A 13,448-nucleotide genomic window follows, 5' to 3' on the forward strand; every position below is an offset into this window, starting at 1 on the left:
TTCTTCAGTGATCACTTCGTTATTGAGTAGTGTATTGTTTAGCCTCCATGTGTTTGTATTTTTTACAGATCTTTTCCTGTAATTGATGTCTAGTCTCATAGCATTGTGGTCGGAAAAGATACTTGATACAATTTCAATTTTCTTAAATTTACCAAGGCTTGATTTGTGACCCAAGATATGATCAATCTGGAGAATGTTCCATGAGCACTTGAGAAAAATGTGTATTCTGTTGTTTTTGGATGGAATGTCCTATAAATATCAACTAAGTCCATCTTGTTTAATGCATCATTTAAAGCTTGTGTTTCCTTATTTATTTTCATTTTGGATGATCTGTCCATTGGTGAAAGTGGGGTGTTAAAGTCCCCTACTATGATTGTGTTACTGTCGATTTCCCCTTTTATGGCTGTTAGTATTTGCCTTATGTATTGAGGTGCTCCTATGTTGGGTGCATAAATATTTACAATTGTTATATCTTCTTGGATCGATCCCTTTATCGTTATGTAGTGTCCTTCTTTGTCTCTTCTAATAGTCTTTATTTTAAAGTCTATTTTGTCTGATATAAGAATTGCTACTCCAGCTTTCTTTTGATTTCCATTTGCATGGAATATCTTTTTCCATCCCCTTACTTTCAATCTGTATGTGTCTCTAGGTCTGAAGTGGGTCTCTTGTAGACAGCATATATATGGGTCTTGTTTTTGTATCCATTCAGCCACTCTGTTTATTTTGGTGGGAGCATTTAGTCCATTTACATTTAAGGTAATTATTGATATGTATGTTCCTATTCCCATTTTCTTAATTGCTTTGGGTTCGTTATTGTAGGTATATTCCTTCTGTTGTGTTTCTTGCCTAGAGAAGTTCCTTTAGCATTTGTTGTAAAGCTGGTTTGGTGGTGCTGAACTCTCTCAGCTTTTGCTTGTCTGTAAAGGTTTTAATTTCTCCATCAAATCTGAATGAGATCCTTGCTGGGTAGAGTAATCTTGGTTGCAGTTTTCTCTCCTTCATCACTTTAATTATGTCCTGCCACTCCCTTCTGGCTTGTAGAGTTTCTGCTGAGAGATCAGCTGTTAACCTGATGGGGATTCCCTTGTGCGTTATTTGTTGTTTTTGCCTTGCTGCTTTTAATATGATTTCTTTGTGTTTAATTTTTGACAGTTTGATTAATATGTGTCTTGGTGTATTTCTCCTTGGATTTATTCTGTATGGGACTCTCTGTGCCTCCTGGACTTGATTAACTATTTCCTTTCCCATATTAGGGAAGTTTTCAACTATAATCTCTTCAAATATTTTCTCAGTCCCTTTCTTTTTCTCTTCTTCTTCTGGAACCCCTATAATTCAAATGTTGGTGCATTTAATGTGGTCCCAGAAGTCTCTGAGACTGTCCTCTGGTCTTTTCATTCTTTTTTCTTTATTTTGCTTTCCATCAGTTATTTCCACTATTTTATCTTCCACCTCACTTATCCGTTCTTCTGCCTCAGTTATTCTGCTATTGATCCCACCTAGAGTATTTTTGATTACATTTATTGTGTTTTTAATCGATGCTTGATTCATCTTTAGTTCTTCTAGGTCCTTGTTAACTGTTTCTTGCATTTTGTCTATTCTATTTCCAAGATTATGGATCTTGGAAATAGAATCTTGGATCAGCTTTACTATCATTATTCTGAATTCTTTTTCAGGTAGACTGCCTATTACCTCTTCATTTGTTAGGTGTGGTAGGTTTTTATCTTGCTCCTTCACCTGCTGTGTGTTTTTCTGTCTTCTCATTTTGCTTATGTTACTGTGTTTGGGGTCTCCTTTTTGCAGGCTGCAGATTCGTAGTTCCCATTGTTTTTGGTGTCTGTCCCCAGTGGCTAAGGTTGTTTCAGTAGGTTGTGTAGGCTTCCTGGTGGGGGGGACTAATGCCTGTGTTCTGGTGGTTGAGGCTCGATCTTGTCTTTCTGGTGGACAGGTCCACGTCTGGTGGTGTGTTTTGGGGTGCCTATGGCCTTATTATGTTTTTAGGTAGCCTCTCTGCTAATGGCTGGGGTTGTGTTCCTGCCTTGCTAGTTGCTTGGCATAGGGTGACCAGCACTGTAGCTTGCTGGTCGTTGACTGGAGCTGGGTGCTGGTGTTGAGATGGAGATCTCTGGGAGATTTTCGCTGCTTGATATTATGTGGAGCTGGGAGGTCTCTTGTGGACCAGTGTCCTGAAGTTGTCTCTCCCACTTCAGAGGCACAGCACTGACTCCTTGCTGCAGCACCAAGAGCCTTTCATCCACCCGGCTCTTTTTGTTGTCCAAGCTAAAGGTATAACAAACCTCCATGAACCTCAGAGAAGACAGACCAAAACGGAGTGATGAGTTGGCAAAATCTGGGGAATCTTTATTTTTCCCCTTTGTGCTTGGTCTAGATGCACTTGCTCACAGGAGGCTGCGTGCAGAGGCCTCGCGCCCAGCCCTTCACACCAGAGTTCCTAGTGCGAACTGGCTTCTGCCGACACTGTAGCTTCAAGGGCCATGTGCAGACGCAGGTGCAGAGACACGTGCAGACACGCTGAGCACCTCACAGCAGTTCCCAGACAATATGCATTAGATTCTTGAATATCAGTCCTTGCAGTGCATGCAGCAGATGTTTTTATACAGCAGCTTTTGGGTAACTTGACCTGTAGGAGTGGCTTCTTGGTTTCCAGGTCAGTGCATGATCTGGCCTATGGCAGCCTGTCTGATCTCAACGCCCACCATGGCCTATGCCAGCCTGTCTGATCTCAATGCCCATCATTTTCTTGGTGCTCCTTCTGTTCCAGCCTCATGACCTTCTTGCTGTTCTTAATTTGTTTCCAACTCAGGGCCTTTCTGTTTGTCCTTTACTTGCTGTTCCCTCTAGCCTGGAACCACGCTTTCCTGAGCTCTCCCCTGGCCTGTGCCCTCCCTTCATTGAGGACTCTTTTCAGATCATCTCACCAGAGAGGCTTTGCCTGACCAGCTCATCTGAAAGAGCCCTTCTCCCCTCACTCTGCATCCTCCTCTTATGCTTTAGTTGTCTTCATAGCACTTACCTTTACCTGAAGTTATATTCTGTGCTTGTTTGCTCTTAAGTGCTGTGAGGTCCGGCTTCATCTATCTGTCTTGTTCACTGAAAGATTCCCAGTGCATTAGCAGTACTTGGCACCATGGTAGGGACTCAGTCAGTACTTGTTCAGTGAATGAATGATTGTTCAAATGTATCATGAAAATACGTACCTTATTAGGCTAGTTGTGCTTTACTTTATAAAATTTTGGAGGTCTGGAATTTGTTTTTTCCCACTCCAAGTCAGTGAAGGTCTAGTGTTTATATTTGTGTTACTTGGTGTTAGAGATGTGGAGTGCTCATTGCTTCCCCCCCCTCCTCAATTCCAATTGAATATAAACACAAAATGAACATTGGGTAGAGATTGGTATATGTTTTATTAAACTGAGCAAGTGCCCAGTACCCTACAATGCAGAGGTTTTGAGAAGCTAGATTCGAAGCAACTTGGATTCAAGAATGCCCAGTGGAGTACTTGCTCCTGTGGCAGTTACCCTCCTCCCTTGATTGAGAGTTGAGTAAATCTGACTGGGAGGGTTTATGGCAAGAAACGAAAAACAGAGAGCCCACCGTCGTTCTCAGCAAGACATGAGCAGGCCATGAAAAGACAAAATTGAACTTGTTTTATTCATCCACTAGTTAAAAATGTGAATTGTGGCCCAGGGGATGTCAGATTCCACTGGTTAGATTAGCAAATTCTCCGCATATGGAAATGATTCCGTAGGCAGGTGGAAAGAGAAATTGAAAGGATTTATCCAGCTCCACCCCTCCCACTTGGGGAACCAAGCAGCCCTGCCGTCTTGGGTGGAAAGAAAGGGGATGGTTTGCAATTATAGTTATCCCCTGAACAATTGCATTTGTGACACATATATTAAAATACACCTACAAATAAATAATCTTGACCGGAAAAGAGCTATCAGCACAGGATGTTTCTGAGAGTTGATTGCAATTGTGAGTCATCCAGACATCTGCCAAATTAAAGTAGGCTCTGTTTGTACATATGTTTAAAGGGATGAACAGATGTTAATCCAGCATCTATTCAACACCTGTTAATAAGAAAGGTAATACTTATGAAAAAATATCATGTTATTTTTAGTATGGGTAATCTATTTAGTATGGTTAATATTAACTTCAAGTATAAATTCAGGAGCTTTTATGTTTCAGGTTCGTGGGAGTAAGGGAGAAGTTCTGTACATTTTGGATGCTACCAACCCACGGCACTCCAACTGGCTTCGCTTTGTTCATGAGGCACCATCTCAGGAGCAGAAGAACTTGGCTGCCATTCAAGTGAGCTTATTTGCTTCTTATTTGTACTCTGTACTGCAAGGGGAATGAACTAATTTATAACTGTACTCCCTGTTTTAAATTTATTTCCCAATGACCTGCTTCAAATAACAGTAACTAACTCCTAAAAGCAGAGAAATCTCATCTAGGCAGCATGTGCAGGAAAGGGCAAGCCTAGCTGTAAATTGACACCAGATCACTCACTCTATGAGAATCCTTGAGGGAATGAATTACATGGGCTGATATTGTCCTTGGCGGATTCTGCTTTCAAGTTCTTTTAATTCACTCAGTGAATGTTTATTGATAGTTTTTCTGTTTGATGGTTTATTTGGCTCATAGCACCATATTCTGTGTTATTGTTTGGGAAAGGCTTCATGGAGAAAGTTTATTTGGGTATATCCCTATGACTGTACTCTGAGCTTCTTGAGGGTATTGTATTACTCAGGGTTTTCAGAGAAACAGAACCAGTAGGATCTATGTATCTATATCTATATATCTATATCTATGATGTATAGTTATCCATCTGTCAGCCCGTCCATCCATCCATCCAGAGAGAGAAAGAGAGAGACTGAGAAAGAGGCTCATTGTAAGGAATTGGAGGCTGGCAAGTCCAAAATCTGCAGAGCCAACGTCCCACTTTGAGTCCAGAGGCAACAGGCTGCTGTAGAACAAGGAACAGCTTATGGTCTAGTTCAAGTCTGATGACTGGAAGGCTGCTGTAGAATCAGCAAGAGCTAGTGTCCCACTTGAAAGGCCGTCAGGCCTGAAGGGTGGATATTCCAGTTTAAAGGCCATCAGGCAAAAGAATTCTCTTTTACTTGGGGGAAGGAGACCCTTTTGTTCTTTTCAGGACTTCAACTGATTGGCCGAGACCCACCTACATTGTGGAGGGCAATCTACTTTACTCAAATTCATGCATTAAAATGTTAATCTCGGGGACTTCCCTGGTGGCGCAGTGGTTGAGAGTCCGCCTGCCGATGCAGGGGACATGGGTTCGTGCCCCGGTCCGGGAAGATCCCACATGCCGCAGAGCGGTGGGCCCGTGAGCCACAGCCGCTGAGCCTGCACGTCCAGATCCTGTGCTCCGCAACGTGAGAGGCCACAACAGTGAGAGGCCCGCGTACCGCCAAAAAAAACCACGTTAATCTCATTCAAAAACACCCTCACAGAAAAACCCAGAGTAATGTTTGAAAAACTGTCTGGGTGCCCTGTGGCCCAGTCAAGCTGACACATAAAATTAAATCTGCCAGGTAGGATCAATGTTTTCTTGAATTCTGTATCCCTATATCTTAGTATAGTGCTACACACAACATTAGTCTCTAATACAAACTGTGAGTTGAACTTCAGTGATCCCTCGGTGGAAATTAAGAGAAGAAGAGAAAAAGCCAAGGCAAGGAGTTTTTAGAGGGGCTCTATAATTAAAACTCACTGGACAGATCATTAAGAGAATAAAGAAACATTCTGTTGGGGAATTAACTTATCACATGTGAAAACTCAGCTCCTGAATCCTAAACTGCAGAAGAGGAAGCAAAGCTATGGTTGGCAGAAGCAAGAGGGAAGGGAAAAGAATAAGGGAAGTAACAATTCTTTGAGTATTTACCCATGTGCACTATTCTAGAAGCTTCATATATATTATGTCATTTATTCAAAACTCTGAGAGCTTATGCTGATTTCACTCAATTCCAAGTCTAAAACCAACAGGGGCAAGAGGGAAAATGCACAGAATTAGGTTTTAAAGTAACCAGAAAACACAGTCATTTAGAATATTTCATTTCCTGATGTTATTAGCTAACCAGATTTCTTCAGTAAAAATAAGTAGTGGATCACCAATGTGATTACTGTTTCTTTTTGTATGGATAAATGAGTGATGACTTACCAAAGGGCCACGTGGGGGATGGAAAATGGGATCTTTTGGCAGCCAGCTGTATTCAAGCTGCTTTTTAGATTGTTCATGACATGTGTTGATCCAATCACACATTTAAGTTGATCTCTTTTTTTTTAATCTGTAGACCTTATTTTTTTTCAAGTATTTTATATTTTTTTAAGGTTTTCTGAGGCATACTCATCTCACAGGATCTTCAGTTATATCCTAATTTTAATTTACAGTCTCAGTTTAAGTGTTTCTTTGTAAATGTTAACAATATCAAAATTGCCTGTAGAACCATGAAACCTAATTTAGGCAAACCCATTGTTTTGTAGGTTCTTCATTATTGTGTTTTAGAGAATATTATTCTGTTTAAACTAGATTCTTTTCTTCTTATGCTTAAATAATGATTTTAAGCTTTTCTCAAATTCCTTTTTGGGCATTTCTTCCTATTGGCTGTTATTTCTGTAGCATCAGTAGCTCTCTCCATTTGCCCAAACTTTCAAGGTGTAATATGCTCAGCTTTGAGTTTTGCCCCAGAATCTCTCAGGTTATCCTTGTTGAAGAGTTCCCTTCAACTGTACATTTTGCTTATACTGAATTCTTTAGTTAACGGATTACTGTCAGTAAGTGTTTGTCTCCATCTTTCGCTACCCACATTTGCTACTCTATGCCCTGTTTATTTCATCATATTGTAGCCACCTACACTTCTCTCCTTTTTGGTAACCACGACTTCTAAGACTTACACAGTTTTCATGTTAATTCGGTGTATTCAGTGCAGTACTTTTCTTCCTCTATTTCAACTGTGTTTCTTTCCTTGAAAGCAAATAGGAATCTACAAAAGATGACTGTTGCAACTTTGGTACCCCAAGATGTTATTGTTTGACTTACTAATAGGGGGTGAAGTGGGAGTGGGATTAGAGTAGGACTCATAAACTAGCTAGAGGCTATGTGAAGTTTCACACTTGACTTTAATTAGAATCTATGACTGTTCAGAGGCCACTGTGAGAGTCTTTGGGTGCAGAAGTGATGATAGTGCCTTTAATTCCTTTTAACATGGTTTTGGCCTTTCCTAAGAGGGGGGTTGAGTGCGGTGCTACCATGTTTCTTGCCATGGAGTACAGTATGGATCTTTGCTAGCTCCCTTGAGGTAACGTCTTTCTTACTTGAACAGTAGCTGGAGAAGCCGATTGCTCAGGGTTCAAAATCACATCTGAGCTAGAGGCAGAGCGCTTAATATTTGGGTCACATGGCTGACAGTGATATCATCCTTCTGATTCGTTGGGATTATCTCCTGAGGACTGCGTTCCAGATACACTGAATTGGTAAGAGAAGATCATAATGTTTCCTGCAAAGCATTATGAATCACTTGCATTCCAAATTGCATCTGAAATTTTGGGTATTCAGGAAATATTTTATTTGAGCTGTATGTCCCAGGAGTGAAGTAAATGAGAAACATTTGTGGCTATGTGGCTTGCATGGTGGAAAACGTCAATACTTGGTCCAGTTTTTTGGACAAAGGATTAAGAATTCGAGGTCTGTTTTGGAAGAGGATGGGAACTCTTTTTTGGAGACTCAGTTATACTTCTAGTTTTGCAATTTATTTGATTTTGGAAGACTTGCTATGGAAATGATGATTTAAATATCTAAATTACTGAAGAAGGGTCTCATAGGCTAACAATTCCTCCCACATGCGCACATTTCAGAATAATCAGTTGAACTGGATGTTCAGACCCATGAAAACTATTTCCAACTAAACCAGAAAATTCTAAACATGAAAGATTTGGCTTAAAATGAACCAAGAGAATTCTTAAGCTCCATAAGAAACGGGTGATTCTTATTAAATGTTAATTTTATTATACTAAAGGAAAAAAATATGTAATACTTGAAAAGTAATTGAACTACTTAGTGTTTTGCAGGCTTTTGAAAATTTCTGATCTTTTGGTAGAAAACTATTTGTTTAAATACAGAATTATGTCATTTAAAGTTAAAACCTGGAATTCTTTAGTCATTTCAGAACTAGAGTATTATATCTCATGTTCTTAAGACATGTGTCCAGATATAACTTTCCTGGGACTTTTCACAGTATATTATCTTATCAACGTAATGAAAGATGGCTTGTTCTAAAAAAAAAAAAAAAAAAAAAGGAGCATATGGAAGAATATTTGGGTCTTGGTCCACTACTCCGTGAGGGGTGCCAGGCTATGGGGATGGTCTAACTGAGTCTAGAGGGCACTGGGCTTTGAGCTGTGCTTGTGGTATCAACACAGCTCCACCCCGATTCCGGTGTCAGTTTGGTTTCCCCATTGCCAGGAAAGCTATTTTATTACATATTATTTGGTCTCATACCTGTGCCTTGTGAGAGGATGGACAGTCTTAGGCAGTTTATCCCAGAGTCTTTTCTGGTGACACGTGGCATTTCATTATGAAGAAGTGGGAGATCAAGTGTGGCTCTCCAAGGAGAGCAGCAACTTGCGTGTTTTTAGAGCTCAAATAGAACTTTCTCCATTGTCATCAAGCCACCAAGGTCAACAGGCTTATCAAATAGTGTTGATGCAGAATGGTACCAGCCAAACAGCCAACCAAAAGAAATCTCGAAAGGATTTATCACTTATACTCAAAATTATACATAGTTTCCTCTAATTCTGTTTCTTCCGTATTTCTATTTTTTCCCTATCAGATTTATACAAATAGTATTTCTACAATATTTTCTAGACTCTGTATGTTACAGAATTGTAAGGTGCAGCTCTCTAGCGATTTTCTTCAATAAAATATCAGTTAAGTAACTTGCAGGTCTGTCTTTTAATGGGTTATCTTCCAGTAAGGTACATATTTGTCTTTCACTAGGGTAAAAATTTAAACTAAATTAAAATCACAAGTAATTGGTCCTATGAGGTTTTAAATACCAACCCTACTGTTGCCGTATGTTCCTGCAGGGAGTGGGGGAATTTTATTACTTACCAGTTTATTATTTTCAATGAGGTTGTAGTTTATTGGTAGGGAAAGTGAATATGTATAGAGAGATCTTTAAGGTATATAGTGATACCTTGAAGGATGAGTTAATCTTAATAATGATGATGTTGGCAGCTAACCCTTTCTGCATGCTTACTATACGCCAGTAAATGGTGATAGGTATTAAAACCTTAATACTTACTCTGACATTATAATTATCATTTCCCTTTGTCACATGAGGATACTGGCACACAGAGAATCTAAGTGACTTGTCTGAGCCACACAGCCTGGGGGTAGCTGGATAGGATTTGAACCCTGGTGAATTATCTCCCCTGTCTACTCTCTGAACCTTTGTGCTCTAATACCTTAGAGTTGAGATAAATTATAAAGGAGTAAAGTCAGATTTAAAAACCCTTCCAGGGGGAGTGATAAATTGGGAGATTGTGATTGACGTGTACACACTGCTATATATAAAATAGTTAACTAATAAGGCCCAACTGCATAGCACAGGGAACGCTACTCAATATTCTGCAATGACCTGTATGGGAAAAGAATCTAAAAAAGAGTGGGTATATGTATATGTATAACTAATTCACCTGAGACTAATACAACACCTGAGACTTTGCTGTACACCTGAGACTAATACAACATTGTAAATCAACTAACTATACTCCAATAAAAATTAAAAAAAAACTTCCATATATCTGAACTTGCTATTTAGATATTTTGAAACTGCTGAAAATTTGCAAAACAGTTTAATTTTTTTTTTTTTTTTTTGTGGTATGTGGGCCTCTCACTGCTATGGCCTCTCCCATTGCGGAGCGCAGACCCCAGACGCACAGGCTCAGCGGCCACGGCTCAGGGGCCCAGCCTCTCCGCGGCACGCAAGAACCCACGTCCCCTGCATCGGCACCACTGCGCCACCAGGGAAGCCCAAATTTTTTAAAATATATTTTAAAGTTATTTACATCACATACTCCTTGATCTTTTTTAAGTTCCCCAACTACCCATAATTCATTACAAAGCATTGCACCTTCTTCTCTTCATATAAAGGTGATGTCTAGGCAATATCTGTCCTGGCCTCTTTTTCCCTTTGGTTCCTTTCTTTTTGTCTTAGCTGCTAGCTAATGTGTTAAAAATGAGATAAAGTTAACATTTAGATCTCTGAAATTTAAAAAAAGTAAAATTTTAGGGGTTTCCCTGGTGGCGCAATGGTTGAGAGTCCGCCTGCTGATGCAGGGGACACGGGTTCATGCCCTGGTCCGGGAGGATCCCACATGCCACGGAGCGGCTAGGCCCGTGAGCCATGGCCGCTGAGCCTGCGCGTCCGGAGCCTGTGCTCCGCAACGGGAGAGGCCACAACAGTGAGAGGCCCGCGTACTGCAAAAAAAAAAAAAAAAAAAAAAGTAAAATTTCAGAATCAGAGCATGTCCAGTTGGGTATAGGGGAAATTTTCGAGTAGGTAGGATTTTCTTTGTCTCTCAATCCAGAAACCATACAGGAAGTTTTCTCAACTACCTCCATTGAAGACCATCCTGCTTCCCAGTGTCCTTGTGTCACCCAGCAATAAAGTAGAATGTGTTGTTGCCTTTTGACTTATCCGACGGTTCTATGAATCACTTTAGAGTTTTATTGGAGCTTGACTTTTGAGCTACTTTTTTTTGCATTGACAAACATTTCATTTCTTTTTAAAAAAATTTTTATTGGAGCATAGTTGATTTACAATGTTGTGTTAGTTTTCAGATGTACAGTAAAGTGAATCAGTTAGACATATACATGTATCCACTTTTTTTTTTTTTTAGATTCTTTTCCCATATAGGCCATTACAGAGTATTGAGTGGAATTCCCTGTGCTCTACAGCAGGTTCTTATTCGTTATCTATTTTATATATAATAATGTGTCTATGTCAGTCCCAATCTCCCAATTTATCCTCCCCCACCCCGCCTGCTATCCCCTGGTAACTGTAAGTTTGTCTTCTACATCCATGCCTCTACTTCTATTCTGTAAATAAGTTCATTTGTACCCTTTTTTTTTAAGATTCCACATATAAGTGATATCATATGATATTTTTCAGAACGATTTTTATCTAGCCTGTCTTATCTGTATGTATTTGTGGTTGCATTAGTTATATATTTGCTGTGTAACAAATTTCGCCCACATTTTAACAGCTTAAAACAACAAACATTTATTATTCATACTTTTTCTGAGGGTCAGGAATTCAGGAGCAACTTAGCTGGGTGGTTCTGGAGTTCTGGCTCCAGGACTGTCACGAGGTTGCAGTCAGGTAGTCAGCTCGGGCTGTTTGGTCTCGGAAGACTTGATTAGATTCCACTTCCAAGTTCACTCACATAGCTATCAGCAGGAGGCTTCAGTTCTTCACAGTGTAAACCTTCCCTAGGACTCCTCACGACAGAGAGAAACAGCTTGCTTCTCTGAGAGTGATGTGAGAGAGAGAAAGCAGCAGTCTTTTATAACCTAATTTTGGAAATGACCTACCATACCATCATTTCTGTAGGATGCTGTTAGTCACACAGACGCAGACCAGCATGGTACAGTGCAGGAGGAGACTTCACAGGAGTGTGGATACCAGGAGGTGGGTCATCACTGGAGGCCGTCTTCAAGGCTGGCCACAGCAATGATCAGTGGGGGGAATGTGCTTTATAGAAGGATGGGGTAAGGTTAGAATCAATGACAAAACGAGGCCTTGATATAGAATCAGAAGGAATGCAGAACCCAGCCCAGTTCGGATACTGTTAAGGAAGGCCATTTTAAGCAGTACGTTCCTGACCCTTAACCTCACTGGCTGAGCAACTTATTTAACTCGTTCAGTCAACCGATAGCTCCCAAGCATCTGCTGTGTGCCAGGGCCTGTGCTCAACATTGGAGATATTATAGTTAAAAAGATGATCTAGTTCCTGTTTTCATAGCAGTAAAAATAATCTTTAAAACTCTGTTCCTTTTTGTGAATTAGTGGTAATAATACCTACCTCACTGGATTTTTGTGAGGATTATATTAAATGAGATAACATATGCAAAACCTCTGACCCCTATGTGCCAATATATGTTAGCAAGTATTTGCATTATCACTACCCCTGCCATGTCCATAGTTGTGGTCTTTATAGTTTTGTCTCTATGTAAAACAGAACGAAATCTGTTTTATTTCCTCTAAATTCCTCTCAAGGTAGCTAATATAATTCTAAGCATGTAGAAGACTTCTCGGTAAATATTCACCACTGACAGGACAACCTGCTGGATGGAATGATGGAACCATAAGGGGCCCGCTCCTGTCTGTGGCTGCAGACGCCTGGATCCCGGCTCCTGGGCACCTCGGTTGTTGGATGCACAGGGACACACGCGTCTGCTAAGGCCACTTGACCACTGTTTACTGTGACTTGGCTGGCTGTGGCTGTGTGGCATGTCTTCCCCTTGGAAAGATAATTAGGACTTTATAGACACAAGAAATGTCCTGACGTAGAAGATGTCTTGTGCTGTGCAGAGACCTTTACTAGATACAGTGGTTTGGCAACCTTAGAGATAGCTTTGGGATCATTATGATGTTTGTGCTAAGCCACTTTTCAGCTTTTTTAAAGAAGCAGATTTTGTGCAGGTTGGTTGTTTCCTAAAGAGCACATCTACATTCTGCCTGCTCTCAGCTATCTTTCAGAATGGTGAATGCTGGATACTAGTGGGGAGCATTCCTAGAAATCATTTAAAAGGCTCATAATTTTGTAACCCAGCAAAGCATTAACCAAAAGGAAGCCAGAGGGCTGAAGAGTGTGTGTTTCCTAAGTGATTTGGGGCCTTTGGTAACAGGGTGTTAGAGATAGTGAATGTATGAAATAGGAATTCTGTGAAATGATTCTTTGTGGAGGAAAAGGTGCTGAGTCTTATATTTAATATTTAATTTAAATTTATTATTATTATTAATTTAGAATTAAATTCTATTTAATATTGGATTTATAACTTAAAATTTAAAACTTAAAAAATATTTAATTAAAAATATTCCCCACACCACCAGAACAGAAACCCAAACCACGTAATATATCGATGGCCTCACTTAGAGAAATGATTTATTTACCTATGAATTTCTGTCACTAGTCTGAGTTCCTCAAGAGCAGTCTGTGTCGGTTTTGTTTGTTTTCACACTGCCCACCCTGCATGGATGCGTCTAGTGGGGCCCAGTGGGTGCTTGCTCACGTGACTCCTCTGCTGACTTTTTCCGGAACTGGTACACCTAGTTGCATGCGCCTTGTCAACTTGGAAAACCCTTATGTCTATTTCCTTTGAAATGACCGAGAGCAAATGCTTC

The 13,448-nt window shown here is 40.2% G+C and overlaps 1 protein-coding gene across 3 annotated transcripts in view; it reads left to right on the plus strand.

Annotated features, from left to right (window-relative positions):
• PRDM5 (PR/SET domain 5) overlaps window positions 1-13,448 on the plus strand; it is a 221,318-nt gene that overhangs the window by 76,947 nt on the left and 130,923 nt on the right. For 2 of the 3 annotated variants that reach the window (XM_082609872.1, XM_082609874.1), the window contains exon 3: window positions 4,204-4,326. The exons of the other annotated variant lie outside the window; for it this stretch is intronic. In XM_082609872.1, coding sequence (XP_082465998.1) covers window positions 4,204-4,326 — 123 coding nt within the window. The remainder of the gene's footprint in view (window positions 1-4,203; window positions 4,327-13,448) is intronic. 3 annotated transcript variants of the gene reach the window in all.

This window comes from Mesoplodon mirus (genome assembly GCF_964341445.2).
Source record: "Mesoplodon mirus genome assembly, chromosome: 2".
In the NCBI taxonomy this organism is placed as follows: domain Eukaryota; kingdom Metazoa; phylum Chordata; class Mammalia; order Artiodactyla; family Ziphiidae; genus Mesoplodon; species Mesoplodon mirus.